Source organism: Geospiza fortis, unplaced genomic scaffold, assembly GCF_000277835.1.
Source record: "Geospiza fortis unplaced genomic scaffold, GeoFor_1.0 scaffold171, whole genome shotgun sequence".
Classification (NCBI taxonomy): Eukaryota; Metazoa; Chordata; class Aves; order Passeriformes; family Thraupidae; genus Geospiza; species Geospiza fortis.
In genome coordinates, this window is record NW_005054313.1 from 2,520,338 (window position 1) to 2,538,321 (window position 17,984).

Sequence of the window (17,984 nt, forward strand, 5' to 3'; positions counted from 1 at the left end):
ACTGACCCCACACAGTTACAAGGAGGGTCACATCTTACTGCACTAGGTTAAAGCTCCTACTACCATTTCTTAGATATTTTCATAATGTATCTGTCTGAAAACTAACTTAGAAGTACCTTAGTACTGTCTTTCTGAAAAAAAAATGTACCTAAACAGGCAGTTACTGCCTGCTGTTTTTTGATTTTGGTTTTTTTTGTCCTTTCAAACAGAAAGTCTGGGTAAGTATCTGTTACTATAATACCATGTGGCTTAAAGGATGTTTGTCAGTCTCCTGACTTGCATGCACATTCTTGTAATATTTTCAGTCTCACTGAAGGATGGTGAGACCCTATTAAATAGGCTATTGAGGAGGTCTATAATGCTGTTCTGCCTTTTGGGCTCTTAGTGATACAGGCTTCTTTTCATACTCAGAGTAGGTTCTCTCCTCAAGGATGGTTTCTTTATATTTTAAAAGGCATTTTTTGAATTTACTTATATGACTTTTTTTAATAATCAGTGATGGAAAGTAAAAGTAACTTTTTTCCTTACACTTCTAATCTGTTTTATCAGCAACTTTACAATACAGTTGTGTGCCATTTATGGTAAGAATCAATTCTAATACTTCCAATCAAATTTTAATGTAATTCCTGTTTGCTGAATTCCTGTCAAACCTTTGACATTAGTACCTATATTCTTCTGCTGCCTTGGTAATACTGAAATGGCTGCTTAGTAAACAGAAGTTAACTTGTTGCCTGCAGTAAAATAATGGGAAGAATGCATGCTGTGCTTTAAAGGAAGGCAGTGTTTCCATGTTTTGCTTCTGCTTTTACCATCCTAACAAGGGCAGCATGTATCTGCATGCCACTTAGGTTCTGCTGCTTGGGAAGAGAGGAAGTGATGGGCAGTCTGACAGCCTTTCATTTAGGAAGGCACAGGCTCCTGTATTGCATGGACTTGAAGACTTGTGTACTACAGTTCATGTACTGCCTCTTAAAAATCCACTTTGCTTTATTAATAAAGTAACAAAATCTACAAAGTGCTAAAAACCCTACCTGCCTATATGAGGCTCAAGTAAGTAACCAGCGAGAAAATATTAAGTTTGTACACATTAGCCTAATGTTTTCATGTCTTCTCTCTGCAGCAAAATGAAGATCCTAGCTGTTCTGTCATGTAATGTGGACAATAATCTGAAACCACATCTCAGTCCCAGGTGACACAGACTGTATGTGTATTGATATCTTCTGTCATATTTGGAACTCACATATTCCATCTGATGTCTTTGTGAGAAGCATTGTCCATAACATGATGGAATCACCTGCCTTCTGCTAGGACCCTGGCCTTGGATTCACTGATACAAAGAGCAGTGGAGTACAAGCTCCATGTGAAGTTGTTTTTACTTTTACACAAGGATCTGGTTTCTGTGACCTGCTGAAACAGAAGGATACAGAGTTTACAAAGCTTCTAAACATGTGCCCTAGAAGGATACTTGACAATGAACATGAGGCTGCCTCAGCTTTCTCAGTATTCTGACATGGAGTTCTTCAAAGGTAATTTCTCTTTCCAGCCTGAGTGGGAAACATGGGACTGATCATCATACCTTTGCACCTTGAGCAAGTCTGAAGTAAAACACTGTCCTGAAGACTGATGAGTGGTCTGAAATGTTTCCTGCTCAGATCCTGATGCAGAGATACGTAAAACTGGTCTGGATCACTTCCTAGAGTGAAACACTTTAGAATTAAAAGCAAGTTGTCAAAAATATTCCTTCCTGTTGTTAAATGTACTGTTTCTATAGTCTAGCACCTGGAAGTCCCTGTTTCAGTATTGTATAGTCCTAGGTACAGTGTATCACAGCAGAGCTGTGCCAGCCTTAACTTAGACAAATGTATCCTGAAAAATGTGAAAAAGCATCTCATTCTGACAGAGCAGGTACTGAGACCTGTGCTGCTGGCACTGTTTGATTGGTTCCAACAGCTTTCTAAGGGGCTGGAGAGAAACATATGCTAAGTCAAAACTCAAAGCTAGAAAGCCCCAGCTGTAGTGAAAAACACATCAGACTCACTGCTCTTGGAGCCCTTATATGCTAAATCTCCATGCAGGCTGCAGCTGTGTGTGTTTAATGGCATAGCTGGGGGAAAACTGGTTATGGGCCACTGTGCAGCTCCCTGTCACTCTGGTAGCTCTGTGCTCCATGGAACACTGTCCTGTAACCCTCAGGAGGGGACAGTCAGTGCTGTCCCCTGTCCCTCCTGCTGTCACTCTGTCCCTCCTCCAAACTGCTCCCCTGCTGGCCCCAGGGGAACGGAAGGGCTTTGAGCCACATCAAGTAAACTTCCACCTGAGAGCAGGAGGGGAGCGGAGCAGCTGAGCCTGCAGATTTCTCTCAGTGCTGGAGTAGTGTTTTGACTGTCTTTTACCTTGCCAAAGTGTTCAGTTCCAAATTCAAGACCTGCTTTGTGTTAGGATGCAGGTGCTAAGGTGAGGTTCTCCTATGCTAGCTTAAACTCTAATATTATTTAAGAATTCTAATTTTGAGACATCAAGAGTAGATGCTGGTTTAAGACTTGGATTTTAGCAGATCCAAATTATTGTTCCATCTCAAACAATAGAAATAGCTGCTGCTCTAACTTTGCTGTATTTATCTTTATTTCTTAAAACTTTTTTAACTATTAAAGATATTTTTCATGTATATAAAAGCAGTCTTGGATTTAAATATTTGCCGATTAAATAATAAAGGTCTGTCTGTTCAGTGATTTCTGTTGAGTGGTTCAAAAGACTTTGAAGTAAAAAACCTGGTGATTTTAGGGACTGCAGAGAGAAGAAACCTTCAGCAATGCATTATGCTCTCCTATTTATCACTTCAACTAGAACTGAACTGCTATGAGCTTAAGAGGAATCTTCAGTAGAGAGCTTCCCTGCAAAGAATCCAGCTCTCTTCTCAAATTTGTCTTGTAGTCTTTTGCCAGTTGCTCTCCATACATCTTCCTTCCAGGGCTGCTCACTTTACTTGGTCACTACTACATTACTAAGCAAAGCAGGAGATGGTAAACAAAACCATTCTATCTGATTCTATCTGCATTTGGATAAGTACTTCTAATGCCAGACTTCTTCCTTAATTTTGAGGCTTTTCTGTTATGTCTTTAGTTATTACATGTCTTTCTATCACTGCCTATTCTTCTTTCTCCTCCTTTCCATCCCTTTCAACTAAATATAAGACCTAGAACTGTATTGAGTTCTCATTTGTGTGCAGTAGGCACCAGTGCTACTCATCCCTTTCTCTCATAGGAGTTCTCTACAAACCCTATGGAACTAGGAGCAGTTTGCACTTAGTTCCAAGGAACTTCTCTCTTTTCCTTCTGCTAGAAAAAGATATTAACAGACATAAATGCTAAACAATCAACAGAGAAAGTAGCAAGATTATTCATGCATTGTTTTTGTCACTGAAAGCTGATCTAGTCATCAAAAGTGGCCTCCTGCTCAAACAAGTGCCAGAACCATCAGTACAGAAGCAGCAACCACTTTTCTTATCCCACAGAAATATTTATTCAGTTTGGTCAGTAAATTATACCAATTTTCAATGCTGAGAACTTGTACTTAGTACAACATCTTAATATTGACAACAACCACTTTGCCTTTTGTCAACATACAATGCAAAAGATGAATTAACTTGTTCACAATAAATTATGGTGTGATAGATGAGAACAGCTCAAGGACATCAGTAACTTAGGAACTGGTTACAGTTAGCTTCACTAATGGTATTTTTTAAAATGGTTTTCAATAGTAAAATCATTGCAGCCAAAGATAAAAAAAACCCACGTACAATAAGAGCAAGGAAATGCATTTTTGGAGCAACGGTGAGCTACCAGTAAACACTTCATACAGTGATCTTCAAGGCACAAAGCAAAAAAACTGGGTATGGGTTTTTTTGCAGGTTGACAAATCAGGGAAGGTGAAATTTTTTTGAATATAAAATAAATACGTTTTAAAAAGACGCATACAAAAGTCAGTAAGTCAGTCAAATAGCAAGGCTTTCACAGAATGCCACACTGACAGAACATTTGTGAATCCATTTCAGTCATGAAATCATGTTCACAGCTCGAATGACACGATCACTGAGGCAAGGGAACGATCACTTCAACATAATTAATGGGGAAGAAGCCAGACTCTCCATTTAACATCCCCTCATACCAATTCTCATCAATCTGATTGGTCAAAGTTATGATGTCCCCTTCCTTAAATCCAAGCTCGCCTTCATTTTCTGGCTCAAAGTCATAGAGAGCTTGGCAGCAAGGCTGATCCATGTGCACTGAAGAACCTGCCCCAGTGACAGAAAAAACAACCACATTAATTGAGCTTCACAGCATCCCACCAGCCACTCAGCACAAAACAAGGGGTCACAAATGTAACCCTGCTGTCATGTCAACAGCAACAGCTTTCCATTGCTTTTATTCATTAACATCTAGTGCTTCTACATATAAAATACAAGATTAGTGATAATAAGTTTAACACATAATGGTTCCTTAAGTTCAGATGCTACTCCTCTTTCATTCCTAGCTGCCTTCCCTCTCAAAAGGATGTTTATCTCCAGCTGAGGATTTGAGTAATCAGTTGTCAAACCCCACGTGCTCTCCGTGGAGCAGCTGCCAGAGGAATCGGAAGGGCAGGAGTTGAGGAAACAGAAAAGTCAACAGGGGAAACAACAAGGAATCCTTTAAACAAATGGCACTGCAGCACATTGGTCCTGGGGGAACACCTACCAGGGGCAGGGGCTCCTGGTCTGTCCTACAAACACAGCCCTGCAGCCTGAGCAGACCCCTGGGTTTTCACACCACACTGCTGTGGCAGGAGTGAGGTTCCACCCTCACCTGAGCAGTGACATTCTGGGTTACTGCTCCCTGAGCTCATGTGCTCCATTCCTTTATTTTACACATCCTCCATCTGAACTAAGGCAAAGGCTGTGGTAGAAACAAAGGCACCTCACCTGTCAAATTACTTCAGGGATGAAAACAGTTTTCTGATACAGTATCTGGCTGTTCTCGTGATTTGCAATATTTATCCTAAAAAGATCTTAATTTCAAATCACCCTTGAACATTAAAAAAAAGTTATCCTTGTTAACTTGTTAATACAGTAAATACCTTTTTTAAAGATATTCTTATGGAGGAGTATTAGTTTGGATTGGTGGTACCAATATATATGTAACATTCGTATTTATGACTAATTAGAATACTTTTTATTAGAATAATAATGTTCAAATTGTAAAGCTCAACTCTGTGGTCAAGGACTAGTCCATGGTTCAACTGTAGTTCAGCCATAACAGATTTTTTAACAACATATGTAATGTATCCAAGTAAAAGTCTGGTAATTTGAAATACATTTATAAATGAAGAACAGGAGAAAAGGCTTAATGCTGCTGCCTTCTAAAGAGGAGTACCACACCTTATAGCATGACACCTCTTGAACACTAGTACATATATTTAAATTATTCAGGTTGTCTTTTTGGGATCATTGCAGCAATACTCAAATATTCCAATCTTGAGTCTCCCAGCTGTCCTTTTTTACTGGGTAAACCTGCTTGCAACTGGTAATGCAATACAGATATAACAGCTAAAATGGCCAAAATGCATTTTGACCTGTTAATCATGGTAACCCATAGGAAACTATTAAACACTAACTGCTCAGATTTTCTAGATAAAGGAATTAGGAGAAGTCTCTAAAGGAAACCAGCTAAGCACCAGTGGTGATCACTCAGAGAAAAGACAGGTGAAAGCATCTTTTTAATTGATAATAATACAATTGGGGGCAATATCTGGTGTTAAAACTGGAAAGTAGGAATTGCTTTTCTCTTCTGTGGGTATATTTTACCCTTGATAGCAACAGAAGAGAGCTTTTATTTATAACAATGGAAGAGAAGTGCCAACAGAGACTAAGTAAACCTTCCCAGAGCAGCATTATCTCAGTGCCAGGCTCATCCTCTGGAAGGCTCAGGGTAGTGACAAAGTCCTACAAGAACCAGCTAAATTAGAGCTACTCTAATACACTGGTACAGGTGAAAGCTTGGTTGTCATCTATTTGCTGAAGGACCCCATGCAGAAAAAGAGATGATGAGCCAGCTGCCCAGCAAAAATGGACTGCCTGTGTTTAAAAATAGCAAGAGTTATTTTCAGCCTTTGCCAGGTAGGAGTGGTACCAGCTCTCTGGAGCTGTCAGCAGCAGAGGGTGGTGATGGCAGTAATTGAGAGTTGCTCGCCTTCACCTCCTCCAATAGGGCTCATTTGTTACTGCAGGCCAGTTAGTTTCTGACACTGAGCTACCTGATCAGAGATGGATCACATTTGGTTCATTTTCAGCTCCAAAGAACTGCAAAGAAACGTCTGGCAGCCTGGAAAGGTTTTTAAATAATGGCCACAGCCAGCACAACCAGTTCCACTCCAGGCTGTAAGATCAGTCAAAGTCTTCATTAGAGTCAGGCAGCTGCTGCTACTGTATAATCCAGTGAGACAAAGCTTCCCTGACAAAGGTAAGGGGGCAGCACTGCCTGACACACACTGCTTAACATCACAGAACTGCTGGCACCACTCCAGCCTTTTCCTGTCTACTTGCACAAATGTTGCAGGGTTTTTAGTTAAATAAATTGCACTCTTCTATTTCTGCCAACAGGGTTTATGTTAATTTGCAACTCCATATGCACCTCCTTTATTTCTCTAGTTTACATCCTTGTCACAGTCAAAAAAGAACTGTCATTAATTTCCAGACCATTCAGATCTGGACAGCACAAAATCAGGGTAAGCAAGAAGTTGTCTATGATTCCTGGAGTGTTACAGGATGAAACCAAAATGCCATTCAGTGATGGTTTGGGTTTTTGTTTGTTTTCCCCAAAGGGAGAATGTTACTGCCTGTACCTGCATCTACTCTGCCTTCTATACCATGCTGTATACATCAGGCAGCAAGACTGTACTTTAATAATCACAAACTGGAAGCTTGCTAAGATAATTAATCCCAGTCTCCCTCATAGCTAAAGTGAGTAAACACTTAGATGCTTATGTTAAATTCCAGCATGTGGCAACCAGATCCATATATTTCATATAACAGTCAAACCTGACAAACAAACTGAGTGAAAGGCATGATGTAATACAGCAATTAAAGAGTTCTAAAATGAGCCAGATGATGCTCACAGCTGCAGCTCATTGATGAGGATAACAATGAATTAGAAATAGAGAATTTTTTATCTGCATTTACTCAAAGCAGCCAAATAACTCGCAACAACATAAAAATTAAGTTTATGTGAATCTAGCCCTGCAAATGTGTGTAAGTAATAAGTAGTAAATATTCCTCACATGTTAGAGACAATACAGAGGAAAATAGTGTTTCTGCTCCAAGAAGCTGATAGTTGAAAAAATATTGTGGAACATGGGAAAAGTAATTTCCAGGCTCAGAACTGTACCATGGCAGTTGTGCTGAATGTGTCACATCTGGCTTTGAACTGTCCTGCAGATCTCCATGGCTTTGCTGAGTACCAAGACACTACTTACCCTGAAGGACAGGACCAGAGAAATTAAAGATCTGGATTTTGATAGGGTCAATATGGAAGTGAGGAAAATTAATCATGGAAGTACTTGTTTGAGGAGGATGGGGAGGTCAGTTTCCTAAACAAAAAGAAGGTGATTACAATGTGATTTCCCCATCTCATGGAGACTTTAAGACATTTAGCAGTTTTGCTTGCTTAGAACTGCCTGGTTCCCATTTCTAAATCAGAGATCATAAAAAAAATCTTATCTGTTTCACAATTCAGATTTTAAAAAGGGACAGAAAGGTTTTCCCATTTATAAGCAGGGCATATTGAGCCCATTGCAGTTCACAGAAATGGACATATGTTTGAGTAGGAATAGGAAGACAAAAGAGAATGAACAGAGATTTCAGTAATGATTTGTACCTGCTGGGGAGGTAAGCACAGCATCTATAGCTTCTTCAGAAGGAAAAAACCAGCATACATGGTCTTTCTAATGTTATTAGCACCTAAGAATGGCAACAATTATCTCATATATCCTATTTCTCCTTTTCATCTCTTCTATGGTGGTTTTATTTCATTTCCATTCTGACAGCACTAAGCAAGTGATGCAGTGACAGCTCCTCATTCAGTGAGATGCAAACAGTGCAACAGTCCATGGATGGAGTCAGTGAATGGAAGTGCCTCACTCCTCCCCTATCTTCATGATCAGCAGTCATTTATTTTCCAGTTTTCACTGAATTTCAGCTCATTAAAACTGAGATTTTTCTTTAACTAAGTGGGCTGGAAGCAACCTGGAGAAGTCATCATCTGACTTTCTCCAAAGGCAGGATTGATAATCCTTAAAGGACGTCCTGGAACAACTGCTGGATGGCAATGATAAACCACTGTAATGCAGTTTGACACACTGGCTTATATACAAATGCTGAATCTGAATCTCCCTTCTCCCCTGCACATGCAAAACAGGCAAAAGAATCCTATATAACTTTGTAAGTAGTTGAGAGGGCCAAAAAATTTTATGGTGATTTTTAATGAAGTTGCTATGTTTTTGCTACTTTCATCCAGATGTGCTGTGAAAATACCAAGGAAGTTACTGCAAACACCTCCAGTGCTTTGGATGAAATGTGTCCTTGTGTCACAGGTCTTAGGAACCTGAGATAATGCACAGAGGGGGTTGTCTCCCTCTGTCCCACAATTTACAGCAACACAAAAACTGAGCATTCAGGCAGCACAAGGAGCTTCAAACAAATTGAGGAATCAGATCTCACTGGGTGGATTTATGCTGCCAAACTGCTGCAAATCCCCTTCAGTATGCATTGCATAATGGTTTCCTCTTGTAGCACAGTGCAAGAAAATTCAAGAGACATTAGAAGGAGCATGAAGTTACAGCTTCAAGCTTTATTCTTTCACTTTTAGTTCTCTCATTTCTCTCCCAACAACCTTTAAAAAGGAACAAGACTGGAGGGAAGAAGAAATCGGAGAGTTAGGGAAAAAAACCAAACAACAAACCTTCAGGAAAAGATCCTAGATGCCATGCCAAGTACAGAAGGGAACCTTTGGCTTACTACTTCTCCTCTATTTTCCTTCCAAATAATGTTTATAGAAAAATCTCTGTCTTTTTCATTCTCTTTCCTCTGCATATTGTCATTGGGGTTTTTTGCTTGGTTTGGGGGTTTTATTTGTTTCATTTTTTAACTGGGCTGATCTCATTATCCAATGTAGTTCTTAAGGAGAAAGGGCAAAATAATTTTATTCATGAGATGAGGAAAAGCTGCTTTGATGTCTTAATAACACAACTTTCAAAAGTTGCCTTTTTTTTTATGAAATCAGGGCGTCATCAAAGGAAAGGGTCCTAAGCCCCCACGAACAGGTACCTAAAGTACTTCAGTTCAATCTTTGGTGCATAATTTAGGGGATGGTAAAGTTGTAAGATGTTAAAAACAGTAAGGGTGCAAGTCATGTCTGAATTTTACATAGCTAATATTTGAGATCCTGTACAGATCATTTATGCTCTGAGACTGTGGAGAAAAATTAGCATCTGGAGATACTCCAGACTGTGATCAAACACACCCACTTGTAGGCATCTGTCTTTGCAAGAAATGAACTGTTTTCTGCAAGTGCCTCTCCCTCTCTCTCCTCCCACCCTCAGTGGCAATTCAGAGACCTAAAAGACCAAGGAGAATGCCACACCTAAATTTCAGATGGTGAGAGTCTGTTGAGAGGAACCCTGATTCACAGCTCTCACAGTTTTGAAATCTGGAGTCAGATGCACAGATACTGATGCCTGATTGTTCTCATGGTACAAGAAATACCTCAAGCAACAATCCGGCAAAACATCTAGAGACACATTAATTCTGTGGTGACAGACTCACCTGATGATTTTATGGAAGAACTATAGGCAATCCCATTGTGCTGCTGATTATCACCGATTTCCAGAGTTGTAGTTATTACAGGCTTTGGCTTAAATTCCCGCTTAGGCCGACTGGATGCTACATTTATCCTATAACACAGAGAAGAGCAGCAAGAGATTTACTTAGGAAGAAAGAAGGAAGAAATACTTACAGAACTTAAGCTCAGGTTAAGTGCTTTGCTATTTGAAAGGTGAAGTAACAAAATCTTCTGCTGGTTCTGGTTTTAGGCTTCTTTTGGTTGGTTTGTGTTTTGGTTTTATGGCATTGGGTTTGGCTTTTTGGTTGGTTGGTTTGAGAGCTAGTGTGTGTTTTTACTAAAAGCTGCTCAATTCTCATGCAATACTTGAATTTCAGCAAGCCCCTAATTTATTTAATACTTCGGTCCTGCTGACAAAGGCAGAAAGCTTAACAGCCTGAGTTTGAGAAGTGATGAGCACCCACAGCTGCCACTGAGTTCAGCACAAGTTGCAGGAATGAGCTCCCTGGAAAGCTCAACTGCAAATGACATATGGAGAAACACATCCAGGACAGAGGCCCAGGGACTGCATCTCACACATGGCCTTTTTATTAGGGAATACAGGAAAAAAACACCTAGCCAGCAATACTGCCTAGTACCTCTAGCTGTGTGTGCCCCAGCTGAGAGCTCCTTGCCCCCCTGGCCCCTCCAGCTGGGATGGCACAGGGTGTCTGCAGAGCTGCCCTCATGCCAGTGCTCACAGCCCCCACAGCCACCCTGAGCTGAAAGCCCCAAGCAGTTCTCCTGGCCCTGCCTACACCACAGTGACATCAGGTCTCTGGTGACCTGAGTGACACACCAGTGACAACAACATTTCTCCCTTTCCTTAGGCTGACACAAAGTACCTGGGCTTTTCATACATGTGTTAAGCACAGCTCTGTTCCTGGCCAGCTGGCTGCTCCTATCTGTGCTGTAGAATTTTGTTATAGCTCTTAATCTCAAAAAAAACCAGGCCAACTTTCAAGCAAATCCTCCAAAACACAACTCCAAGAATGCAAGTTGAAATAAACCTCCAAACAAAGGGAGGCTGTCCCCATCAACCACCACAGATGGGAGAGATTCTGCACACACTCAGAGCTCCCTGGGCAGATCCTGTGTTACATTAAAGTCTCCCAGCACAGCAAGGAGCTGCCAGGTGGCAGGGGTTTAAAGCCATGGAGCTCAGTCTGGCACAAAGCACAGCAAAGGTGCATCTGGGAGGTGGTGCTACAAGATCTGTTGCTTCAGTGGCTTTCCAACGTTGTGAACCTCAGCTGCAGCAGAGGTTCAGCATTTTCCGAGGGGTTCTGTCTTACCGGTTTTGCAGCTTGCTCTGCAGGTCCTCCAAAATTTCTGTGGATTGTTTATGGTAATCTAGTGCTGCTTCTACAAACACAGCCAACTGGCTGACTTGTTCTACCTGAAAGACAGAGGAAAATAGTTGTAAGAGCTCTGCAGTACATTCAGCAGAAGGATAAACAAACAGATCATTTAAAACAGACCTGGTATCTCAAAAGACCACAGTACCTTTTAGAGGTTATTGGAAAAGAGCACACGTGATTCTAGCAAAGAAACTGCCAGTTGGAAACTGAACAAAACTGAGGTGTAACTTCGAGTTCACTAACTCAGGGCTGGGTCCTTAGTCATTTCCTTTCACAATGTGCAAATCCCTTCTGCTTTCAACTTCCAAGCCAGCTGTCTGTCAACACCCAAGCCCAAAACATTAAAGAGGACATGACCCCTCAGCAGGTGAAAGTGGAGCTTTTCTGATCAATGCTGGAAGAAATTACACTGTGACAGCTCTTATGACTCAGATCCATTAGTGTTTATTATCAATGTTTACAAAGTGCAGTTCTGAAATGATCTGGACTTACCTCACTAGATGGCAGCATTTATAAACTGATAAATGAAACATGATTTATCTACTTGGATTTAAAACATATTAGCCAATCATTCAAAAATATGAATGATGAGGAAAGGGAGAATGTGAAGGAGAAAGAAAAACCAAAATATTATTATTCATGAAGTAACAAATAATCTCATTCCCCTAACACAAGCTGAAAAGTTCAAGCTGTATGGCGTATGGAGCAGCAACAGATATTTGTCTTCAAGACAACATTAAGAAGACAGCCCCCAAGAAGTCTGACATCTTTCCATTCCATCATGATGTCTTCAGACATTGGATCATAAGAAAATATCTGAGTAAACGTTCTACAAATGTTTTATGGACCCATGGCAGTTTTGTGTTATACTTTGTCTGCTTTTACTCAGTTAAAAAGATCATTAAAAATTCTGCCAGGACTACAAGAGAGCCAAACACTGTCACACAGCACAAAGAAATGAAATGCACAGAATCAAACCAACAGCTGAGACAATCCCATCACAGTCAGAAGAGAGCAATATAAACAGCTGAGGACAACACACAAAGTGCCTGGGGTTTGGATGTGTGGTCAGAAAAAATGGATAAAGGACTGTCCAAACAAGACAACTAAGAGCTAGGAGAAATATGGAGCTGTGGATTAGGAGAAGAGAGAAAGAGAGACTGGGAAAGAGCCAGAGAAACTTGAAGGACTAAAAGCTACTTAGGAAGATGAAGCTGGGACTGGCTGTGTGGGAATGGCAGGAAGATGGATCTGATAAGAAGTGAATGCAACAGTGTCAATGTGGGAGGTCTGCAGCTGGCTGTGCAAAAACCTGAGAAAGGTGGGGATCAGGATTGAGCCTGGGAAAGGCACCTGGCAAGATGGCTGGGAACCAGAGCTCAGAGAACAGACTTCAGGGCAAGAAGACCAAGGGAGGGAGATACTTGGGGAACTGGAAAGGATCAGAAGGAGGTGATTGCAGTTAAGATCTCCACAAACACAGTGAGACCATTTGGGGTTAGACAACAAGGCTAGAATGTGAAGTTTTGGGAGGACAGACAGATTGGGTCAGCACAAGAATGGAAGGGGAAGAGCACAGTTTTCTTTAAACAGAAACAATAGGAAATGGGTACAGAAGAAACTTCAGAGGGATATATAGTTCACCCCCTCCCAAAGGCAGAATTACTTACACTAGAATGCTTAACTCATCTGTTTTCTAGTGGCTGAGCTAAACCAGTTGAATTCCTGCACTCTTTTATCCTTAGTTTGGCACTCTGGCTAATGATAAACAGTACCTGAAACATTTCTCAGCTGCCCATGCAAGACAGAATTGCTAAACACACATCCACTGCAACCAGGCAACTGGTAGAGCCTACAGTGGGACAGTGCTGAAATTGTTGATAATAGCATGTTCCAGCTTTTGCTGCCCTCGTTAACTTACCCTGGTAAAACAGCAAGAGACTTAACTGCCTTTCACTAAACACTGCTGTAACAAATGTGTCCCACTTACAAACAGTTCAGGAGCTACTGGCTGCTTTATAACTGGGTGTGCACAGAGAGTGAAGTTGCTTGCAGTTAAATCTTCCCACTTCACAGCTCCTCACTGTTGCAGTTTGCCCACAGAAGACAGCACACTTTTTACTTTTTGCCTTTCTGTGATGCTGCATAGGCCCAAGTAGGTCCAGCTCTCTTTTCCTACAATTCCATGATTATGCAGGAGAAAGTACATCCCGCTATTCCTCTGTGTGTGGACAGAAGAGAGGACTATCCTGAATGGCCACAGCTGCTCCTTATTTAGACATAATTTCATGATGGACTTAGACTCTGAGCCAAAGTCCACATATCTGAGCCCAAGCCACAAACTCACTCTATGGACTTCACAGAGCCAAAGAGTAATAGTAATGATTTTCCGAGGTAAAATCATTCAGAGACTCCACATCAGCAGGGAAGTTTTGACTATAAGTGAGCTAAAATTCAGAAACCTCAGAGGGTACATGCCCTTGCTTATATTTTCAGCAGCAGGTCTTGACTACACCAATTTCCCAACCTTCACCCTCTCACTGACCAAACTGTAGTTTACTCTCAGCTAGTCCTACTTGGCTACTCTGTGGCCATCTTGTCTGAGTCACTGTATCTCCAGAAGACATTCTTGAGTTCTCCCATCCTCAGCTGTGCATTCTGTTCTTCTCTGACTGGGGATTTAAAATTGGGAAGAGGCAGAGTTTCTGCTTTCAGACCTTACCTCCTGTGAAGGATGGGACTGGCTTTAACCAATCCCACACATTTGCCCCTCCAGGATGTACTGCAGCAAACAAAGATACAGCACAGACTTACATCATTTTCTAAGAAATTGAACATGCTTCTTTCAGCCAGTTCCTTTGACTCTTCAAATTTTTCTACTGCTTGTTTAACTTCTTCATCGGGTATCTTTCCAAAACGCTTCTTTTTATAATCATAATCCAAGCGGCGCCCTTCCAGTTTCTTCAAGTGATGCTAAAAGAGACACAGCATTTATGAGAAGGACCAAATGAGACATGCCCAAACAAACACATTGTGATCTCAGGAAATATCAGTGATGGATGCAAATATATGCAGACCTGAGGAAATACAAGGCTCAGAGACTTGTACAGTCCCTCCCTATGACCCAAGGCAGCACCAGCACAAAAAGGAATGAAATTTTAAGTCAAGAGCCCTTCAGCAGCACTTGGGGTACTGGCAGCCTTGATTTGCCTATTTTAGACATTCACTTCATGGACTTCACTGAATGTGCCACAGTACAGATTGTCTGAGCTGTGGAGAGAAGCAGGATCCAACTTAAATATTTGTGCATCACCATATTCTACATGTAATTCAATTTTACATCTTGAATTATCTGCAATATGACAACTAAAAGTTAAGGGGTTATATTCCCCTCATAAAGTAGTGCTCCAAAAAATCTTGTATTCTTCCTGTTCTTGTTATGTATCAACTTGACACTTCTATCTGATAAAACTACACAAGCTTTTCTGTTGCCAAAAATCCTGGGACTGACAGACTCACAGAATGGACTCAAAGTGACAGTACAAAATGCTCATTAAAGCTAACATCAAACAATTTCTTTTCATCAGCTCAGAAGAACACAACTGAAAACAGCTATGCTTCAAAGGAGACAGCTACAGACATTACTGCTATCTTTTTGCTATGCTTTCCACATTCATTTATGTGTAAACAAATAAAATAACTTCCATTTCTGCATTTCATCAGGGTTTTAACTTGCCTATTACCCAAACCCATTGGAATCAACAGACTCAGACAAAGACTGCCTGGATTTCTTTGAATTGTCACATTGCAAATAAAAACACTGAAAAACTCAACTCTAAAGGTTAAAAATGTGTTCCTTAGTATCCTGTATTTTTTCCTATTGTGGCATATGGCACTTCAACATTTTATGACACTATTCAGATCATTCTGTGTTTGCCCTGAGAAGCCTTTTTTAACAGTTATATTCATTCTCCATTATAAACAGCTTTAGGCTGACAGAGATGGTAAGATAGGATAATCACTAGCAGTAAATCACAGCCCACTCACATGTTCATTAGCATTAATAAAAATGTTCATTAAAATAAAACAGAAGAAAAATAAAGAATATCATTCTCTTCACTCCGCTTGTAATGACTGTACAAGCAATGTAGCAAATTGAGTAAGTTAGACAAGGGAGAAATAGTCCAGCATTCATCCTAAGCAGATTTTGTCAGTATTTTGCTAGACAGAAAATCTATTACAACAAAATTTATTTACCTTATTGCTTTCAAGAAAAATATCTCAGGGAAGTAGGGTTGATTTGACTCTGATTATTGCTAAGTGAAGCTCTACCCTGGAAAACTTACCCCAATCTCTTTTAAATCTTTGTCCTGCAATAACTGTAGAGGATCAATAAAATTTTGTTTGACATTAATATCAAGAGAGTCCTTCACTTCTGCCATTTGCTTCATGCTCTCACCAGCATCCAGTAGTGCAAGGCCTGTGGTAAAGAATAGGCTCTTATATCTCAAGATATGTAAAAGCAGAAAATTTGTCTTTTAAAACAGCCATTTCAAATAGGTATCTTTGTATCTGCTGCAGTCCCTTGAAGAGTAAAAAAGAAAATAATGCAAGTCATGCTTGCTCTCTATACAAAACTGGAACTAGAAAATTTTGTTCTGAATTACATTTTGGGTTTTTTTTACCCAACAGATATCAGAGGGAAAAAAAATTCTCTTCCTACGGTACACAAGTTATTACTAAAAAATCATCCAGTGTTACTATTTATTTCTTTCTAAAATAATTTTTCCTTTAGTTTACTTCTCAAATTGAGTAGAGTCATTTTTATATAAAAGTTAAAAGAAATACACTGCATTTAAGAATCACCCTAAATTATTTAGGTTTGAAGACTTAGAAACTAAAATGCTTAATAACAGAGATCAGTAACAGTATTATCAAACCCACCTGCAACACAGGCAAATGCGCAGGAGCATTCTGCTTCTGAGCTGTATCAACCATCCCCTGACCCTGCACTTAACTTTCCCTCTTACCTGCAGTGGCCAACTACACAGGTTATGTCAGTGAGTAACACTTTGCAAATTACTTTATCTGAAATCTTGGCAGAGGAGATGCACAACTCACCAAACATAGACTCATCGCCCAGCTCTCTGCCATACCGTATCATGCAGTCTCCCAGGAGTCCCTCTGTCTGGGGGTAGCCTGTGGCTTTAACTTGTCCTCTGATCTTTGACATTGTGTTCAGCATTCCCAGCTTGGCCCTGTATGCTAAGAGGGACATAGAAAAAGAAAAAAAAAATTAAAAAGTGATAAAACCAGTTTTAAAGCTAATCTATTTAAAGCAATAAATTATTTCACATGCAAAGTCATGAAGCTCAGACTGGTGACTTTTTTGTTGTCAGTACCTCATAGTCCAAAGTTGAAAAAAGATTCCGTTCCACAATATGGGTCATATGAAACTAGTTTTTATTCCCAACTAAAAAAGCATCATTTCTCCAGGCAAATATTCACTGACACTCACATTCCTTTGAGTAGTCCTGGTTGTGAGCTCCTTGACTAGAAATACTGCAGACAGCAAATGCAGGACACAATCACAGCCAGAGCCAACTTCCTCTCCTCATTTCTTAGAAGAACTTTGCAGAACTCCACACAGAAACCTCACAATGATGACCTAATTAGCTTTTATTTACCTAGAATTAATTTCCAAGTAATAAAACATGAGACTCCAATACCTATTGTTCCTATCCTACCTGGATTTGGCTGAAGGTACTCCGTGGATTTGGACAGAAGCTCTGTTACAGCTTTATTAGTAATATCAATTTTCTGAAAAAGAAAAGCAAGTCCACTATGAACATTAAAAATACATAGAAAGACAAGGGCAATTAAAAAAAAACCCCACATAACAATTGTAAAAGCAGAAACTGGCAGTAACATTGTTTAGTTTGCAATACAACTCATCCGTGGATAGCAAACATGTCAATTTCATGTAAACTTCTGAACAGGGGTTTAAACTAAAAGATATGATCTTTTACCAGGAGAAAATCTGGCCCAAGTAGTCGGATTTTTATCATTAATTTTATCAGATGCAAAGGCTTTGTGATATTTACAAAGCCTCACTAACACCACAGACTTTTCTAAACTCCCACACAGCCGGGGAAGGCTCCTCCTCATGCTCTGCCTCCTTCTTGGAGGAATTTCTCTTTACTGTCGAGAGGTGTCAGTGGAACCTGATCTCTCTCAAACAGCCTTTGAGGGTGTCTCCTCTCCCTTGGCTGAGCTGACAAAGCTCAAGGACAAATTTGCATTTATCCTTTTATCCTTCTGTTTGGAAGCACATTATAGGGTTTCCTCCCCCAGGTAAATCTACAATACTATTCAATCACTTGAAACATAAAATATTTCTGATTCTACAATAGCTTAATATTGAAAAACATAATGTGACTTTTCTTACCCTTTCCATCTCTTGAAATTCCTCATCTAGCTTTGTTCCTTCTGCTCCACTTATTTTTTCACTGAATAGCTGTAAAAAGATAAATTTAATACACAAAAAAAGGTATTGCTATTTAATTACAGAATACAAATCTCTCAGATTTACAGGAATTGACTCCAGACCAGAAAATAGCCAGCATCCATTTGAGGTAACTGTGCAGGACAAAAGTAAATAGTCTTGGAAATGAAGCCTGCCCTTCAAAAGAGACAAAGGTACCTGATACCAATT

General features: G+C 40.1%; 2 protein-coding genes across 4 annotated transcripts in view; one reads left to right on the forward strand and one right to left on the reverse strand.

Annotated features, from left to right (window-relative positions):
* Window positions 1-2,729, forward strand: part of LOC102038488 (lamin-L(III)-like) — a 14,466-nt gene extending 11,737 nt beyond the window's left edge. For 2 of the 3 annotated variants that reach the window (XM_031055994.1, XM_031055995.1), the window contains one exon: window positions 1,121-2,729. Coding sequence is in view for 1 of the 3 variants with exons in the window: in XM_031055995.1 (XP_030911855.1) it covers window positions 1,121-1,153 (33 nt within the window). In the remaining 2 variants the exon portion in view is untranslated. Of the gene's footprint in view, window positions 1-549; window positions 582-1,120 lie in introns of all 3 variants that reach the window. The other variant, XR_004081616.1, reaches the window with a different exon arrangement.
* A 766-nt stretch (window positions 2,730-3,495) lies between these two features.
* On the reverse strand, window positions 3,496-17,783 carry SH3GL3 (SH3 domain containing GRB2 like 3, endophilin A3). Its single transcript, XM_014306496.2, has 8 exons — window positions 17,718-17,783; window positions 17,017-17,089; window positions 16,391-16,534; window positions 15,616-15,749; window positions 14,084-14,242; window positions 11,204-11,307; window positions 9,854-9,981; window positions 3,496-4,291 (listed from the first exon to the last, which is right to left on the reverse strand). The coding sequence occupies exons 1-8, from the start codon at window positions 17,724-17,726 to the stop codon at window positions 4,086-4,088; spliced, it is 957 nt and encodes a 318-aa protein (XP_014161971.1). The 5' UTR covers window positions 17,727-17,783; the 3' UTR covers window positions 3,496-4,085.
* Window positions 17,784-17,984: the final 201 nt, after the last annotated feature.